The sequence below is a fragment of the Epinephelus fuscoguttatus genome, linkage group LG15 (assembly GCF_011397635.1).
Source record: "Epinephelus fuscoguttatus linkage group LG15, E.fuscoguttatus.final_Chr_v1".
Classification (NCBI taxonomy): domain Eukaryota; kingdom Metazoa; phylum Chordata; class Actinopteri; order Perciformes; family Serranidae; genus Epinephelus; species Epinephelus fuscoguttatus.
This window is the reverse complement of record NC_064766.1, coordinates 19,394,443-19,407,361: the sequence shown is the minus strand read 5'-3', so window position 1 is coordinate 19,407,361 and position 12,919 is coordinate 19,394,443. Positions and strand designations below refer to the sequence as shown.

At 41.3% G+C, this 12,919-nt stretch overlaps 1 protein-coding gene across 3 annotated transcripts in view; it reads right to left on the bottom strand.

Moving 5' to 3' along the window:
* Positions 1-4,384: 4,384 nt before the first annotated feature.
* The window catches only part of LOC125902241 (macrophage mannose receptor 1-like), a 67,981-nt gene continuing 59,446 nt past the window's right edge, over positions 4,385-12,919 (bottom strand). For all 3 annotated transcript variants that reach the window (XM_049598442.1, XM_049598443.1, XM_049598441.1), the window contains exons 27-32: positions 12,323-12,488; positions 7,920-8,093; positions 7,707-7,823; positions 6,275-6,433; positions 6,050-6,076; positions 4,385-5,954 (exon numbers count right to left, since the gene is read on the bottom strand). In XM_049598442.1, coding sequence (XP_049454399.1) covers positions 5,692-5,954; positions 6,050-6,076; positions 6,275-6,433; positions 7,707-7,823; positions 7,920-8,093; positions 12,323-12,488 — 906 coding nt within the window. In that variant the 3' untranslated portion in view covers positions 4,385-5,691. The remainder of the gene's footprint in view (positions 5,955-6,049; positions 6,077-6,274; positions 6,434-7,706; positions 7,824-7,919; positions 8,094-12,322; positions 12,489-12,919) is intronic.

Here is a 12,919-nt window from a genome sequence, read left to right as displayed (position 1 = left end):
ACTTATTTCAAGTGAAAATTTACTTGAAACAAGTGAAAATTGCCTAAAAACAAGTAACTTTTTAGGTGATGAGTCTTATTTTAAGTGTAATGAGATTTTTTTGACTAGAAATGAGACATTTTGACTAGAAATAAGACAAATATTCTTGGTAAGATTTTGAGTTTTTGCAGTGCATTCACACTCACATTCACACCTGCGGGCAATTTTAGAGTCACCAATTAACCTAGCCTTCATGTTTTTTGCTTGTGGTAGGAAGCCGGAGTACCTCTGAGAAAACCCACGCTGACACGGGGAGAACATGCAAACTCCGCACAGAGGGGCTCCCCCACCCTGGATTCGAGCTCCCCACTCTGGGCGCATTCCTGATTTCATGTCCTGTTTGGGTGAAACAGTGGAAATAAGCTGCAATTTATACCTTGGTTTAGGAGTTACAGTCCTGTGTGAGACTGGTACAGCAGGAAATAATGTATAAGCAAAGATATTTCTTTTTAATTTATTTTGAACAGACTGTAGTGCAGGTGTCAAAGACCGACAAAAGTCCTCCTGCTAGGGACTGTGATAAGATTTTGCCCACCAGAAATTGTGCCAACTGTACAAACACTGAAAAAACACTTTCCCAAATGGCAACATGTCACATTAGGCTATAAAACTGAAAAACACGTTATGTTGTGAAAATTAAACTACCAAAATGCATGATAAAAATAAACCTTCCATTAGGAGGAGCATTTTTTATTAGTTCCACCTTGGCTATTTTAAACATTCAAAGTACCCAAACATTTATCATCTGGGTTATCAGAGATGGATGGATGATGCTGTCTCATGTGCATGTTGGATATGTTTCACTTCACCTCTCCTACAACCATCAAACAACGCTGACACATCATCCTCGTCTTATACACAACTCTCTCCATTGCTGTTGTTGCTGAACAGGAACCTGCAGGAAGGTCTTAAGCTCTGCTTTTTCATTTGCACTTGCCACATTGTGCGGGACTTCCAGGCCAAACTGCTTGTTGTGGTAATGTTAGCATATATTGCTGACAGCGTACAGCTAAAAGTTGTTTGGCAGAACTGTGGTTCAACATAAAATGCATCCTCATGGTTCAGCACGTATACACAAACCATTACAGCCCTAGTTTGTTGTAACGCTACTGTGTGATGCTCACATGAAGTTGCAGTTTCCCTTTCCCAAATGATAATGTAGAATCAGTGATAAGCATTTCTTGCTTGATTGTTGACATCTACCCATTGCTTGTTATAATCATAGTGCTATCAGGTAAGCCCAAAGTTTCTTGTTTATCTTCACACACAGATGTGTGAATTGACCTGCATATAAAGCATTCGTCCTGCTGCTGCTGTCAGGTACTCACAGGGGGAAAACTGGACATAGTTTGAAATCAACACAATAATAAGTGTTTGGTTTTGATATTTGATATTTTTGCCTTAAAACTTGTAGATTATTGTAAGCCCTACAGAATGCTTATAGAAACATGAATTGTGCGAGCTTGCAAAGGTGAGCACTTCACTTGACAAGTTGAGCTGTCTCTTTGAAGTTTCATATAAAGGTCAAACAACATTAAAGGAGCAATGAGCGAAATTCATCATTTCTAGATTGAAGGAATTAAAAAAATGCTATGTGAAGAACTAGAGGTGTAATTTCATCTGGAGTATAGCATGACCTCACACAACCTCTCTCTGTGTTGATCTCCACCCCTTGTTTACAAGCCGGTCCGGCTGCGCGTTCATGTACGTTCATGTGAATCCCCCCGTGTAATTAGTGTTACAGTAGCATTAAGCACATGTCACTGTGTCGATTCAATTAAATTTAATGTTACAATCGTAGCATGAGTTAATGTCCGGAATGTCTAACTGGATGTCTAACTGCTAAACTAAGCCAAACTAAGTTGGCTGTTTAGGTTTTATTTCCTCGCCCCTGTGGCGAGTGAATCTGCCTGTAGTGAAACTGGGGCTAACCGGTGCTTCTTCCTCAGGCTCCACTTCACTCAGCTGCCAGCACAGCCAGTTAGCCTCTGCTAGCTTCCCAACTAACGTTAGCCAAGGCTCTCCGTTTGGCGCACTGAGCCCTGGTTTTTTATTCAGGTTAATGTGGGAAGAAGCAGCGGGTATATTGGGCAGACACCGGGACCGTCTGGATGTAATAGTTCGTGGAGATGCTGCGGTGCTCGGCTACACAAACAAGGTGAGTGGGGTCGGGGGTGGAGAGCAGAGGTAGAGGGAGGTGTGGCTCATGACACACTTTGTTTTGGTCTACAGGCAGTGCACAACAGCAAACCTAGCGGTGAAACGATTTCGCTTTTTGCCCCTTTAAGGATAGATGCCAATGGGTTGCAATTTACAATATCTTTTAATATCATTGTTTTAAAGAAGCAACAGACAGCATTTCTTCCTAAATATATAATTATGAAAATGATGTGGGTTGCACAGGGTAGTATACACAGTAAAATCAGACTATCAGTGTTTACATAGGTTATTTAATGGCTTTGCAATCTTTGCAATAAGCTTTTGCTGCCGGGGACGAATTTTCGAGGAAAACATCTGCTTTACGGCAGGAAATGCATCATGTATTGCGAAACTGATCGGTCAGCCAATCAGGGACTGGAGCTGGTCCTTATGAGGAGCTGGGCATGAGATAGTTGAGTCATGAGCGCAATGGCAGACAAAGTTTGGAGACAAGTGAAAAACGGCCTCCCAAAAGAAAACAAGCTAATCTGTCTGAGGAGGCGAGGATGCACAAAAAAGAGAGTGATAAAAGAAGAGGAAAAACAAGAATAAACCTCAGTCAGGCGTTCAAGAGATGGAGGGAGCTCCGTGACCAAAGAGGCTTCAAAACAGATGCCCAGCTAGCTTTCTTTCTGATGGATCAGTAAGTAACACGGCTAAATGTTAGCTAGACGTGAGAGGACTGTATTGTACTGGCTGTTAGTTCATTCCTAGCTGGCCAGCATTGCAAATCGCCGCAACCAGGGACCGGGTAGTGAGTGTTGGTCGGCTGACATCCTCGTTGCTATTCTATGGCAGCCCTCGGACAGTGATAGCCCCCCCACACTGCTGACGCTAGGTGGCGGCAAGCTACGAAAACGTATCCTATCTATTGCCTCTTTAATTCTCATCTGAAAGACATTTAAGGAGTCACCTGGATTTATACAGATAGAATGTTGTCTACGGTAGCTTTAAGGATGATAAAATGCAGCAGTGGTGTCCCGTCTGTCTTGACTCACAATGTGGTCCAATAAAAATACGTTTATTTTTGCCTTGTTTAAAAGTCTAGCAGACATTTCACAATCCTAGCAAGCATAGTAGTTTACAGTAAAATATATTGTGAATGAATGAACTAAACAATCAACCACCTTCATTTACCCATGTACATTCTATGAATCAGTAAATTCTTAGTTGCTATAAAACTTACAATTAAAAATAATTTCAAGTTATTACAAATTCTCTGTGGCAGCAGATTTAGTGGTGGTGGTGGGATTGCTAATCCAATTAAACACTCATTCTACCATTACCACATCAAATTCCATTCTCAAATGTAGTCGTCATAAAATACACAGTTAAATAAATTAGTGCTCACTAAGTGTTTCTCTCAGGTCTGCTGTGCAGTGGCTAACCCAGTTTAACACATTCTACCAACCCCTACCACTACTTTCTAGTTTCTATAAATATTTGGTTATCAGGTACTTTATAAAATCCATATGGACCTCTCTTACATCTGCATAATCAGATTACTCACAGCACAGCACTTATTTTAAAACCTCACTTTTAAAGCTGCTTAACCCATTACTCCCATTATCATCTTAAAATATTGATGAAAAACACCAGGAGCGAATGTCTGGAGTTGAGTTTTCATTAAAACAAAACTGACTGGTCTGTTAACTGCATGCAAAATAATCAGAGCGCATAGGGCCAAGTTGCCTCCTAAATTATGACATGACTGGTTGCTGACAAGCAGAGTAGCATTCAAAAGGCTATTTTCTTTATTTAGAGTCTGGCATATTGCTCACTTCACAAACAAACAAAAAAACACTGGGGCTACATTAAATCACTCCTAAGTTTTTTCAGAGAACAATGAGAGTAAATCAATTAATTAAATATCCTCTGGTATAGCTCTGCTAAAAACACAAAAACACCAACTCAGTCAGTGTGTCAGCATGTCGTTTATTAACAAGCCTGTTTGTAACCAGTACCATCATTTTTATCTTCACTTTTATTTTTTCCCCTGTTCCGCTCCCGTTTGTCTGGAGGCACAAAGCCCCTTCCTTGGTGAAACATCAGAGGAGAGGATAGTAATGAATGAGAGGAATGTTAGCAGTGGCATTCTGAATATAATGGAAGCACAAAGACCTGATTATTAAAAAAGACATCTCACTCAGGGTGTAACAGTACATTTATTTGTATTGAACTGTTCGTTAGGAGGCTTTCGGTTTGGTAAGCATTACAAACTGAACGATACTTTTCACTATCCTATTACATTTTGAAAATAAAATATACAGCTTAATGTGTCAGTCGGTACCACTGTGCTTGACAAGGCAACCCACATGACGCAACAGGCAATGTGCTGTCTGCCCCTCCCACCCACAATCCAAAACATTCTCCTCCAGTGAGACATGCTGGGAGGCACACTACGCTATGCTAGCTTGTTTCAAGATGGTTTGAAATGCCATTATCAGACCAAAAATCGAAGGGTCTGGCATTTAGTTTTGTTGTGAATTATGAGGGCGATGAAGAATAAGAACGAACAACTGCACAGCAACAGACTCTTTTTAGCAGGCAACCCAGTAGCACAGTAACAAACGCGATCCCTTAGCTAAAGAACGAGCCACTGCAAAGCAACAAACTTGCAGTTAAGCCAGCACATTCATGGTTGCACAGCACACACACCCCGAACCAGGGAACGAGAGCCGCAGCATGGCAATATCATTCAGTAGCTAATAGCAGCTAATGTTAGCACAAAAGCACACACCCACAGTATTGAGTCAGTGGGCCAGGTAGCTGATTAGGCCAGACAGACTGAAAAGTAAGTTTAGCTTGTGTTTATGTTATTGTGACATTTAAGAGATGTTTATACATTTATTAATAAGGCTGAAAGAGCTATGAGTGCTCGTGAACTCGCCACACACAGAGCGGGCAATAGAAACAACACTACTATGTGCTATATAATGTCAGTATTGTAGTATGAGGAAAAACAGTTTAACGGAACTCCAATATTTAGTACTAGACAGTTCCCAGTCTTTTCAGGTTTTCAACCAGTATTTTCTAATGTGTGATGTGTTTTGAGAGAAATCATTGATTTTGCTTTACCCAAACTTTAATGAGGCAATTTCAGCCAGCCTATAATTTATGCATTGTACAAAAAAAAAGCCCATAAAATGATAGTTTTCATACATTTAACATTTTAAAAATCTGGGAAATTTCTCTGGCATTTCTTAATTTTTTGCTGCATTCAAAACATACCAAACCATGACATCACTGTATCATATCAAAAAGACCTGTGAATTTTGTGAATCATAACACCCCTACATCTTACAGCTTAAATTGTGTCATTAAAGCCAGTTATTGCCAACTACATTAAAACACCTTTCATTTAAAAACAAAAATGGAAACTCTTGTCAGAATGCAATCAACCATCTGCCCAAGATATACTGTATGCCCTTGTAGATTCTGCTGATGTTGGCATCACACAGTTGTAACAGGCACAGGGTCCTCTTCCTCTGCATTTGCGACCAATTTATTGGTGTCAACAGGACCAGGCTTGGCCCGCTCATTAGTGAAGAAGAGTGGGTTGTCAAAGGTAGATGACTTTCCAGGGATAAGTAAGCGGTGGCCAGACTTTTTGAAGAGAAACAAGGTGATGACTGTCCCTATGGCAATCGCAGTAATGACCAGCACAACTGCCAAAATGATGTGGCCATGGGTTTGAGGATCCATTGTAGGATTTACTGTACAGATTTAATATGTAGATGATCAACCAGAAAAGAATTTATAATTGTGAGTCAAAAAAAAAAAAAAAAGTCATAAAAAAACTATAACTTACCAGTTGCCTTCGGCACTTGTCCTAATACTAGGGAGATAAGAAATATGATCAATAAAGTATTACAAAGGCACATCATTTCTGTATCATTTCACTGACATTGTACTCTACATATTTAAATCAATGTAATTTTTAATTTTATATTGTTTCAACACTACAGTATGTATTACACATTCCTCCTATTGTAAAACAGATCAAACTGAGTCCTTTTAAGTTTAGTGATGTCACCTTTGGGTGTTTTGCACACATATCCTCTGTCAAGCCGCTGATCACTTGTGAACCATTTCCCATCGATAACTTTGATCAATCCAAAACTGTTGATATCCGGTTGATCTTCACGCCAGTTAGTGTAGTCCAAAGCGATTTTATCCAACCACTGCCACTTGCCTTGGAACAAAAAAGGGGGGAAAAAAAACAAAACCTTTTTTTTCACTCTTTAAAGTTTCTTTTTGTACCAGATGAGTAATTGCTTAAATTTGATGTTCTTTTCTTTTAATGTGTGCAGCAACAAGATTTTTCAACATTGAACTTTTCCAAATGTGCTCTTATTAACCTACAACCTAGCATTCGACCTTTATAATTTTTTGTACTGTTTACTGACCCCAAAGCCACATTAAATGGCCACGTGGGGACAGCAAAACAACCTGACAACACAACACTGACATATTACAATGAAGTTGTTATGGGCAAACATGTCAGTAGACATATCAGCAGACAGATGCCTAACAGCAGACACAGAGCAATATTAGCATTTGTAGATGTGTTTCTAACATGGTGTTGGGGCCAGAAAATCAAAACAAGTTGAAAGATGCTAAAACATTGTATAGTTAAGGGCAGCTGCAGAACTGGGGGATAATTAGTCATGGGTTTGGCACTATGAGTTGAGACTTTGACCACTACACATCTGTATTTGATGTATAGATAGTAATTAGTGCAGCTATACACCGATCAGCCAAAACATTAAAACCACTGACAGGTGAAGTGAATAACTGTCATTATTTTGTTCCAATGCATTGTTCTGCTGGGAAACCTTTGGTTCTGGCATTCATGTGGATACCACTTGACATGTTCCACCCACTCAAACACCGTTGCAGACCAAGTACCTCTGCTAATGGCAACAGTGCTCCCCACTGGCAGTGGCCCCCCCCAGCAGACAAAAACAGCATGCCGCACCACAAAAACTGTCAAGAAATGGCAAAAAGCTCAAGGTGTCAACCTGGCTTCTAAATTTCCCAGATCCCAATCTGCTCAAGGATTCTTGTGACGTGCCGGTACCCGAGATGTACCCCTAATCCAAGGTGGGGCCTCCATGGAGTGAACTTGGCTCTGACCTGTCGAGGCATGAACACAGGATCTCTGGGAGTGTCCTACAGTGTCTAGCCCCAGTGCGTGGGTACTTGATCTGCAGTGGTGTTTGAGTGGGTGGAACATGTCAGATGGTATCGACATGAATGCAAGAACCAAAGGTTTCCTAGCAGAACAATGTATCGGAAGAAAGTAATCAAAGTTGTTCACTTCACCTGTTAGTGGTTTTAATGTGTGTAACAATTGTGTAACCTCTTTGTATCAGAACTTTTGTTTCACAATTTTCCTTCTTTATGATCAAGTATATCTTAACGATTCTTGAAAAAACATGAAAAAACAGACAATGTGACTGTACCTTTGTGAGTTTTATACAAGCCCATCCAGAAAGAGGTGTGGCTGTTTTCAAAAATTTTAATATTTCTTTCAATGAATTCTTGCTCAGAAGGATCTTCAATGCTTGCAAGATTTCCACCTTTAAAAACAAAAAAAACAACAGTTGTCTTTAGTTACAGCTAAACACAGCTGTGCTATAAGAATATAAATTAGACCATATGTTGAAAGTCCTTACCATGTTTTGCACAATCGGAGGATGCATGAGTCCACTCACTCTTTTTTGTAACAAATAGGTAACAATAAGCCCTAAATGGTAGCCAGCCATCATTCTGATGACTCAGCTGTTTGCCTGTGTCTGCGTTGTTCGGGCAAAATCCTGGGAACTCGCTTGACTGCGTTGGTGGCACATCTATGAATGAGAGAGACATTAATGACCCTGTGGACCCTGTTGGTGTTTGACCGATTACTTGCCCACTGCCCCCACGATAGTTTTCTTTTTATATATATATATATATATATATTTTGTTGGACGACAGAGTAGTCAGAGTAGTCAACAGAGTAAACTCAAAACTTGAAGGGCTGTAGTTTCATGGCACGGCGCAGGGTGGCGAACCCTGCGCAGAGCTAGTTTCGAGCAGCGCAACCTGAGGCGCGCTCAGTTTGGTAGTTTGGCAGACCGAGGTGCACTGAGATGGGTGTGGCGCCGCATCAGGGGGAGGTGTCGACAGATCCAGCTTGGCGCAGTGACAGTTTCGTGCCAAAAGGCTTCGCCGAAGGTGTGCTAAAAGCTCACGAGCTGAAACCAGGTCTACTGTCAGCGCAGGCGGTGTAAGCGGAAGTTTGGATGACCGGCGGACAGTGCACACACGTCACCAAAACCTCACAGGCAGGTTTCCAGAATGTCAGGCACATTAACAATGCAATATACCCACAAAAACCACTATTCAATGCAACTATCTGCAATCAGCACATATATGTATTTCTGTATCGACTGTCCCGTCACGTCTGATGTCAGATCGAAGGGGATTGGCGCCGTTTGGCACGTTTGGCACGCGTAATGGAAACCCAACTTGATTTGATTAACACAGCTGCAAACTAATGTTTGCATCCCTCTCAGCCAACCACAAACAGCCACAGCATCAGATAGGGAGTATATATTCAGCATCTGTCATCTTAGAAAGGTCAAAAGAAAAGAAACAGAGTGAGACAGCGAGAGAGAAAGAGAGCGCGCGTGCACTAGAGAAATGCTCGTACCCCTTTTTCATTACACAAACTAATTACATCTACCCCGCGAGGTGGTCCAAGTGGTGACGCGCATCGTGGCCTCTGATGCACACCCCGGTGGCACCTGTGCTCACCCTGTTGCTGTAAAGGTGACGGTGGCTCTGACCTTCTTCGCCACTTGGTCTTTCCAGCACACCATGGCCGCGGTGGTGGGGATCAGTCAGAGAGCTGTCAGTTTGGCTACACATGCAGTGACGTCTTGTCTAGTCCGACATGCAAATGAGCTCATAATTTGTTTTTATTGCCGTTTTTTGCACTGGGCAACGGTTCTCAGTATATCCGGGCAACACTGATTTACAATCGTGGTGACCTCCTTCCAGGCTATCTTCATCATCAGCCCATGGAGGTCTGCTTGCAGTTCCGAATATTCGGACACTGCGAGCTTGGACCTCCCGGACCAAAGCATCAGTTTCCTCCAAGGAGAAGTTTGGCTGACTGACGCTGCTGCTCTCTTCTGCCATGGCAAATTGAGTAAACTCTCATTACGCCTTCGGGCGGCGCATTTAAGGGCGAGGAGAGGGGTTCATTTGATTGGTGTGATGTGAATCGGCTGTGTAAAACCCACTCCATGCCTTTTGTCACCCGGTCGGCGAAACCAGAGGTCGAAGTGTCTGGTCTGTACAGCAGCAGCAGCAGATTTTTCTCCGTCTTCCCTCTGAGGAAGCACCAGCTGTGCGAAACGTGCTAAAACGTGCTAAATATGTATTAGCAGATCCACATGACAAACATCTGGTGTATGAAATATCTGTACTGTCACTGTGCAGCATTTTTATCTAAACACACGTTGCCAGCATCCAGGTACTGTTCCATTTCACAGTTGGCTACAGCTACAAAGAAGAAAAGCGATGCGCCATTAATTCATTTCACACACAAACAAAACACACATTTTATTAATTGTACAGATCATTAGTAAGTGGAACATAGCCTGTATGTTGCACTGCATAGCCCTGGTGTACAATCCCAATTTAAAAAAAAAAAGTTGGGGTGCTGTGTAATCTGTAAATAAAAAGAGTGCTGTGATGTGACCTGTATTCAATTTAATACTGTACAAAGACAAGATATTTAATGTTCAAACTGATAAACGTTATTTTGTTTTGTAAAATGTGCAATTACTCTGAATTTTAAGCCTACAACACGTTACAAAAGGTTGAAACAGAGGCAGCAAGACTGGGGAAGTTGTTGAATGCTAAAAAACAAAACACTTGTTTGAACATTACACAGGTAAACAGTTTAATTGATAACCAATGATAGTATCATTAAGATGTGTGAAAGGGGCGTCCTTGAAAGGCTTTTTTTTTTTCCACAAGCAAGGATGGTCACTTTGTGAAAACTGTGTGGGCAAATAGTCTAACATTTGGATATCAACCTTTGTTATTGTACAGTTGCAAAGTATACAGGAATTTCATCTATGATCTATAATATCATCAAAAGATTCAGAGAATCTGGAGGAATCTTTGCATGTCAAGGCCAAGACTGAAAACCAACATTAAATGCCTTTGACTAGTGCCTCAGATGGTACTGCATTAAAAATGACTTGTATATTAAGGATATCACTACATGGGTTCGTAAACACTTGGAAAACCATTAACAGTAAACACAGTTCTTGTTGCAGCTATAGATGCAAGTTACACTACCATGCAAAGTGAAAGCCATATATCAACAACATCCAGAAACACCACAACTTCTCTGGGCCCGAGCTCAACTAAAATGGACTGACACACAAAGTGAGCTGACACACAAGCCCACATTTGAAAATGGTTTTACTAATCATAGACATTGTGTGCTCTTGGCTGAAGCATCATCAAGATTATAACCACTGCAAAGTTCTAAAGCCAGCATCTGTGATAGTATGGGGAAGTGTTGGTACCCCTGGCATGGCTAACTTGCACATCTGTGAAGGCTCTCTTAATACAAAAGTATATACAGGTTTTGGAGCAACATATGCTGTGATTCAGAGGGCGTCTTTTTCAGGAATGTCCTTGCTCATTTCAGCAAGACAATGCCAAGGAACTGAAGTCGTGTATCAAGCAAGAATGGGAAATAACTTCACTTTTAAAACAAGTAGTATCCTACACACTTCCTAAGTGTTGTTAAAAGAAAAGGTGATATAACGTAGTGGAAAACATGCATCTGTCCCAACTTTTTGGAACGTATTGCAGGCATCAAATTCAGGCTGACTATATTTATTTAAAAAAAAAAAAAAAGTTTGAACAATAAATATCTTACCTTTGAATGGTATTGAGTTGAATATAGGTCAAAAAGGACTTGCAAATCATTGCAATCTGTTACAGTTTCAGCAGGTGATGTCAGGTCTGTCAGCAAATGAAACATTGCCCTAAATAGGACTACATTTTTTTCCAGTTTATCTCTTAGTCCCACCTCTGGCTACCCTGGAAATCCAGAGTTCTTGTGAGAGCACAATTTGAATTTGCTCAGCGAGTCACTCTGGCAATCAGCAATGATGCTCATTACCTATGCCCATGAAACCGAGCTGCACCAATTACATCGGTGTATCCGATATAGGCGGGCCAGAGGCGAGCTAAACAGATGACGACAGCGCTGCGATGACGAAGTCCGGAATCAGTCAGTAAACATTGCAAGATGGCTACGGATGAACACCAGTTGTTTGAAACGGCTTTGGCCGCTACAATGAACGAGTTAGACTTGACTTTTTCTCTAAAAGAGGAACAGAAGACGGTGCTCAAGTCTTTCCTTTGCAAGAAGGACGTTTTTGCTGTGTTGCCGACCGGATACGGCAAGCGTCTGATCTACCAGTTAGCTCCGTTGGTAGCTAAGCTCTGGATAGGTCACCCTGTATATTGTTCTGATTGGTTGTAGTGTTATCCAATTGCGTGCAGTGATATTTACAAATGCATGCTTGGTGCCACCCCTCGAGTTAGGCCATTTTCATTACTCATGGCCAGACCCTAAATCTTTCTGGATTTGGGTCTGGATTTCCAGGCTAACCTCTGGCTAGAACAAACAGAAGCGGTGACAAAAGTAAACCTTGAGGACAGCCTCTTCGAATATTTAAGGCCTCAGATACAGCTTCATTTGTTAGCACGTCAGCTATAGGGTTAATATGTAATAATACAATACAAATATGGAAAATGTGTCCAAATCTAAACTGAGTGATAAGGTAAAAAAGAAGGCCTACTCAGCCTGATCAAAGGCCTTCTCTGCATCAAGTGAGAAATGAGCTGTATGAGCTTTCACATAATCAAAAAGCCAATGCCACCTATGCCAAGAATAAAATATTAAGGTAACAATTAAATAGTAAATGAAGGATGTATGTTGATATTAACATTTAGGATGATCCACATATGCATTTATTAAAATTTGCATGTGCCTTACCTGTAGACTTCATGCAAATGCTGCTCATGTTCTTGTTGCAGTCAGCAGTCTCCCACTTTCCATCCGTGTTCACAAACACACAATCTCGGTTACTGCTTGGTTCGTTTTGGTCCCAACTGGGAGAGGTGATATGCCAGCCATCGATATATATGAAATATCCACCAGTCTGAAAGTAATAATTGATCAAACTGCATTTTTTTTTTTTTTTTTTTACAGTAAACTATGATTCTGCCCCCCCCCCCCCCCACACACACACACACACACTGGTCTCCAACAGTGCTGAAAAGTCTGTTCAATGTTTTCTTTTGTCATGTTTAGCTCTTGTGATAATCTGAACGGACAATTTAGAGTTACCAATTAACCTAGTCCCCAATCTGCATGTCTTTGGACTGTGGGAGGAAGCCGGAGTGCCCGGAGAGAACCCACGCTGACACGGGGAGAACATGCAAACTCCGCACAGAAGGGCTCCCACGCCCGGGATCGAACCGGCAACCCTCTTGCTGTGAGGCGAGAGTGCTAACCACTACTGACCAACTGAATATTTGTGATTAATTTTTGTATTAAAAAGCATAATGTCAACAATTACAGAATACAATT